This window comes from Sebastes umbrosus, chromosome 19 (genome assembly GCF_015220745.1).
Source record: "Sebastes umbrosus isolate fSebUmb1 chromosome 19, fSebUmb1.pri, whole genome shotgun sequence".
Taxonomy (NCBI): domain Eukaryota; kingdom Metazoa; phylum Chordata; class Actinopteri; order Perciformes; family Sebastidae; genus Sebastes; species Sebastes umbrosus.
In genome coordinates this window covers 24,583,964-24,589,963 of record NC_051287.1, presented here as the reverse complement: position 1 = coordinate 24,589,963, position 6,000 = coordinate 24,583,964, and the positions used below count along the sequence as shown (strand labels likewise).

Genomic DNA, 6,000 nt, shown 5'->3' with positions numbered 1-6,000 from the left:
TACCTGAGCCATCAAATAGAGCTGCTGCTGATCAAACATCACTGTGAGCTTGTATAACGTTGCTTATTATGTGTCTTCAAACAAAAATACATAAAAAAAACCCCACTTATAATTTATTTATAGCCAATTATTTTTCACGTCTACAAAGCCAATGGCTTTCTGAAGGCCATCTAGTGTTTATATTAGAGCGGTCAATAGATTCAAATATTTAGTCGCGATTAATTGATTAATTGATTGTCCATAGTTAATCGTGATTAATCGCAAATTAATCACACATTTTTTATCTGTTCTTTAATGAACCTTAAAGGGAGATTTGTCGAGTATTTAATACTCTTATCAACATGGAAGTGGACAAATATGCTGCTTTATGCAAATGTATGTATATATTTATTATTGGAAATCAATTAACAACACTAAACAATGACAACTATTGTCTAGAAACCCTCACAGGTACTGCATTTAACATTAAAAAATATGCTCAAATCTTAACATGGCAAACTGCAGCCCAACAGGCAACAACAGCTGTCAGTGTGTCAGTGTGCTGACTTGACTATGACTTGCCCCAAAACTGCATGTGACTATCATAAAGTGGGCATGTCTGTAAAGGGGAGACTCGTGGGTACCCATACAACACATTTTCATTCACATATATTGAGGTCAGAGGTCAAGGGACCCTTTTGAAAATGGCCATGACAGTTTTTCCTCGCCAAAATTTAGCGCAAGTTTGGAGCATTATTTAGCCTCCTTCATGCCTTCGCAACAAACTAGTATGACATGGTTGGGTTTTTGAGTTTTCCATGATGCCAGTATCTTCACTCTATAGCTTTAAAAGTGCAAGTTGCGTTAATGCGTTAACTTTGACAGCCCTGATTTACATTTTCTATTAAAGACTATTGTGGAATGTGAATTCAAACATTTCAGCATGTGGGTGGGGGGTTCAGTTCACATTTCATGACCCTGACATTCCCGTGCCACTTCAGAGCCACCAGGACCTTCTGTCACCCGGTTGGTGAGACTGCGAGATAAGGACGGACAGAGTGACAGTGACATGCTCCACAGCCATAAGTCGGGAATGTAATTCCGCCGATGGTGGCCAAATGCCACAACATCGAGGGCTCTGATACGAGCCACAGATCCCCACTAGCATTCCCCCCCACAGCCCAATTTAGCAGCGTGTGCGAGTCAATGAATTCCTTACTGAAGACGGAGGAATGAGCTGCAGATCAAGGATTTAGCATTAATTAGTGAACCGTGTGCACGTGGCCTCAGGGCTCGCTGCCATGCTATTCTTCATGCCACCTCGAATTAAACTTTATGTGGTTTTATACGGCTAATATTTTGATTGGATTTTCCTCTGTATTAAGGAAACACTGAGCACAGTCACGCCCTGGTTTTCAGTGATGCTGTGATGTTACAATGTATTATCAAGTTGTTTTATTAAAGGTTTTGCAAAATATTAAATTCAATAAAATGGTAAAAAAAAAAAAGAATCATCTCCCCACTTTGCAAGATCATTTGTCAGTTATCTAAGGAGCATGATGAAGGTTTAACACTTAGCTTCTACTATTGCCTTCACTGCAGAAGCACTACGTTAGTGAATAGGTCACATAAAAAATAAAAAAAATAATCATTACTTCTGTTCTGCTTCATAATCACTAGAGAGAATAAACATAATCAATGAGCCATTGACATGACTGCATTAAGGATTACACTTTTGAATAGGCATGTAATTTGAGAAATTTCATTTATTTCCACTTTTTCATGTAAAAATATACATCAAGCAGCAATTTACTGCAAAAAGGAAAATATAACTTTTTTTATTTACCTCAGTTCAAAACGTTGGGTTTGTTTAATTTTGGTAAATTCTACATGGGAGTACATTTTACATTTATTTACGACTGTACTGACAGATACACCTGGACTGAAATTATTTAATTTGTATCGCCATGCAGAGAACACCATTTCACATAATTCAATGAAAGAGTGAAGAGTTCAGAAGTTTGGAAGTTTTTGTGCATTTTTATGTTCAAAAAGTGCAGAAACAAAAACTCACAAATGCTGGAACACAAAATGAACACAGAAGCTACAATCACCATAGAGTATGAAGTCTGTAAACTGCATCAATGTGGAACTATGTACTACATTTTCTGAAGGTGGTCATGGACCTGTTTACAAAAAGATTATTGACTTTTGTATGATTTTCAACAACACATCTGCTTGTATGGATGTCAATAATAGATTTTTCTGTGTCCTAAGAAAACACTCTCAGGCATAAATGACCAAAATGCATATATATGTATATATGTAGAGAATGAATTGCACTCTGAAAGCTGCTTAAAAAAGTTTTTTTCTAGAAAAGAAAATGCATGTATATCTTCTTCCATTTTATTTAACCCAAATGCAACACAATCTCCGTCCCTTTTCCCTTCCCCGCATTACTGAATGTGGCACAAAGAGCTTGATTGCAGAAAGTACTGTAGCAGTGACGTGGAGCTTTAATAAAACTAGCTTCTCCAACTGGCAAATGTTTGAGGACTTGATCTGGAAGAAGAAATGACAGACAAAGCAGAGAGGGAGAGATTATTGAAAAAGAGTTCCAATGCTTGAAACAGCACCAGTATTATATTATTATTATTATTATAAGGATTACCACAAGACCTACATTATCCATTTGATGCTGGTATTAACATGTTGCATATTATTATTTCTGTCAGCATAAGAATGATAAAGCTTCAAATAAAGTGTTGGAACAACCAGACAGATCATTTAAGTGAGGCTGAGGAGCTTTGTGTTTCTTTTAAAGAGGAAGAGGAGCAGAAATTGGGAATTTTAAGGGGTTCAAGAGGACAAACAAACAAACAAACAAACAGTAGAGCTGGACAGATAGCTTTGTATTCAAAATAAACACAAACACACACAAACACCTTGCGTCTCATGTAATTTCTCAAATATCTGTAAATTGAATGGCAATACAATACTAATTTCTTCTTTCTTTCTATCTCTGGTTTTATTTTCCATCTTAAAGGGACTATTTGTAACTTTCAGAAATGCTTGTTAACAGCGACACCTGTGGCCGTGAAGTCAACGAAAGTCAGCGTCGGGCTCGCGCTTGCTCGCTCTAAATAGACATGAACGAGCATCGCTCAACACAGTGAGGCGACACACGTCAGCTAAAACCACAATATCACTCTATATTTCAGCTGCTTGGCAGTAATGTTAGCTGACCAGACGAAGGTCTCTCCATGAATCAATGCAGATCCTAGTGTCGGCTTTTCCTGCCTCAGCGCAGGCTGAGGCAACGGGGCTCCACAGCGGGGCTCCGCAGTGAGTAACTCGTCTCCCGACCGCAGCCGGAGAGAACAGAGGAGACACCGGCTCCTGGTCGGAGACGATAACGTTTCTCTGTGCGGAGCCCCGTCACTTCAAAAGACACGGGAAACCTCTGTTGGTCTGGAGGAGCTGCAGCAGTTATTTCTGCATAAACGTCCACTGTACATTCACTAGATATTCTCAGAGCTAAACTAACTCTTCTGCAGTGTGGAGTGAGCGCGCGTTCACGTCTAGAGGTGGAGTGAGTACGTGAGAATGCGCGCGATGTCTGAGTGAAGGCAAGTAGGCAGAGGAGGAGAGTACAGCGGCAACACGCGAGCGCGCATGTGTCCTGACCCGGTACATTTATACGCTTAAAAAGTTACAAACAGTCCCTTTAATGTTTTTAATATTTTTTTTGTTCATTTCCATGTGAAGCACTCAGTGCATGCAATGCACTTTGAGCTGCATTTCTTGTATGAAAGGTGCTATATAAATAAAGTTTATTATTATTTTGATGTTCTTTTGGTCTGGTTGTGGTGGGCTGTTAAACTATGATGCAAAAGTTTTTTGAAAATGTTGATTGTGAGTTTTATTCAAAGATGATCGAGGCTTGTTTTGCATATTTGCAAGAAAATAATAGTAATGCGATCCAATAAATGTGTACAGCTCAGCAAAGACACACAGTAAGCATTGAGCTGGATGTACTATGTTGAGGAAGTCACAAAAGAGCAACTGAAAAAGACGGAGAGAGAGAAGGATTATTAACAGTATGTGAACGCATCCAATAGGCTGAGCCTCGTCTCGACACACTCCTGCACACTTCAGAGTGCATTCCACTGGAACACACCCCGGGGAACGCTGTGCTGCCATGTGACACACAGCAGCAGCAAATGGAGGGAGAAGCAGCATGAGAGACGGAGAGGTAGGAAGTGGGATGGAGGGATGAGAGACCGAAAAGGAGAGGCAGTGGGATGGGAATGAAAATCTAATCACAAGGGGGCAATTAGTAAGGAAGTGCTAGAAGAGCATTCAATCATGCACCTTCCATCTCAGGGACAGCAACTTTCCACAGGGGGTCACAATGATGTGCAGCATTGTACAGTATTTATTGTTTTATTTAATCCACATTAAGATTTATCATTCATTTATTTTCTGTGTTTCAATACAGTGAAATAGCAATAAAGCTGAGTCTGAGTCTAAACGAATAAAGAGAAGAGAAAAGGCAAAAAAAAAAGGAAATAAATGAGGGTAGATGAGGTGGTATTAAATCTGAAAGCTTCTATGGGGAACCGCGTTGTGGAAGAAAGATGTGAGCTTCAGCAGAGTTCCAGCACCACAGGCACAACAGGGAGGAACAGACAAATGTGGGTTTGTCCGTTCATTAGTTCACACACAAATGTGTTGACCACACTTACTGGTTTGTAGAACCAAAGGTGTTTCCAGAAAATCCTACGAGATGGAGAAGAGAAGTGATTAATTGGGTGATTGTAGAGGTTTCAGATGTTTCTATGGCAAAGCATAACTTTTCCCAGTATTCCTGGTATTTTCATGCTTCTTTTCCAGATAAACAAACACAATATCAAAAGACACAAGACGAACACTTTTCAAAAATAAGAAAATAAATAAATACATAATTAAAAAAAGGAAAATAAATTAACTATTGTAAAATAATACAACATTACATATCAAGGATAATTGGGTGATTGTAGTAATAAAACTTGATAGTGAAATTTGTGCCAAAAGATGAAAAGTCAAACATCCTAATGCATTCTCATTTCACAGTTATCTATGCTAAACAGATCTTTGTGCTGCATACGTAACATGACCTGACACAGGCAAAGCATCGCTACCCAGGGCTATCAAAGATAGAAACAGAGAAGGTACAGAAAGATAAAGGTGTTGAGGAGCAGTTGGATGGTCTGATGTACAATGTGTTTAATTTATGATTAATGACATTAAAGGCTGCAGAGAAGCAAAGGTGACTGAACACGTTGAGGAGACAAGAGTTAAAAACAAATCACATAGAAATAACTGGGAGGAAGACAACAAGAGATCTCCGATCTACTACCAAATTTGGGTCTTGCCAGAAAACTCAGAGACATGCATGTTTGACTGTGAGAGACGTAGCTATTTCTACTGTTTGCTGTTCTGAATATTAATTTTTGAATAATAAATAATGTACGTCTGCATTTCAAAGCTTCCTATAATCACCAACTAAAATGAAGTGCACAGGCGTGAGATAAACCACTACATAGTGGATGGGAAATGAATAGGGCTGCCCCCTCTTAGACTAATCATTTCATTAATAACTAATCGAAAAAGTCTTTTGGTCTTAGTCGACGAAGATTTCTTTAATTGATTAGTTGTTTTTTATGCTTTCTTCACGCCGAATGACTTATTACAAAGAAACTAATGAGCCCATTTCTGGCAAACACAAGATGTAAAGTGGTGCTTTTGTGTGATTCTTTGGGGAGAAACTCAGTTTTACGGATCTGTCGATTAAATCAACTCAAAATCGTGTGTTAGTCGACAGCCCTAGAAATTACAATTGTGATTTGCACTGCTTGTCTAACTTTATAGGATATAAAGAGGTAAATACTGGACTGATCTCAAAAGCTAAAAGATGCTTTGTCATCATTACTATTCACCTGTACTGATGTTGGAAGAATTGCATACCGACTATACCTG

General features: G+C 38.6%; 1 protein-coding gene across 8 annotated transcripts in view; it reads right to left on the bottom strand.

Moving 5' to 3' along the window:
- Positions 1-1,727: 1,727 nt before the first annotated feature.
- Positions 1,728-6,000, bottom strand: part of nup214 (nucleoporin 214) — a 41,971-nt gene continuing 37,698 nt past the window's right edge. For all 8 annotated transcript variants that reach the window (XM_037752447.1, XM_037752449.1, XM_037752451.1 and 5 more), the window contains exons 35-36: positions 4,728-4,761; positions 1,728-2,541 (exon numbers count right to left, since the gene is read on the bottom strand). In XM_037752447.1, the coding sequence (XP_037608375.1) occupies positions 2,505-2,541; positions 4,728-4,761 (71 nt within the window). In that variant the 3' untranslated portion in view covers positions 1,728-2,504. The remainder of the gene's footprint in view (positions 2,542-4,727; positions 4,762-6,000) is intronic.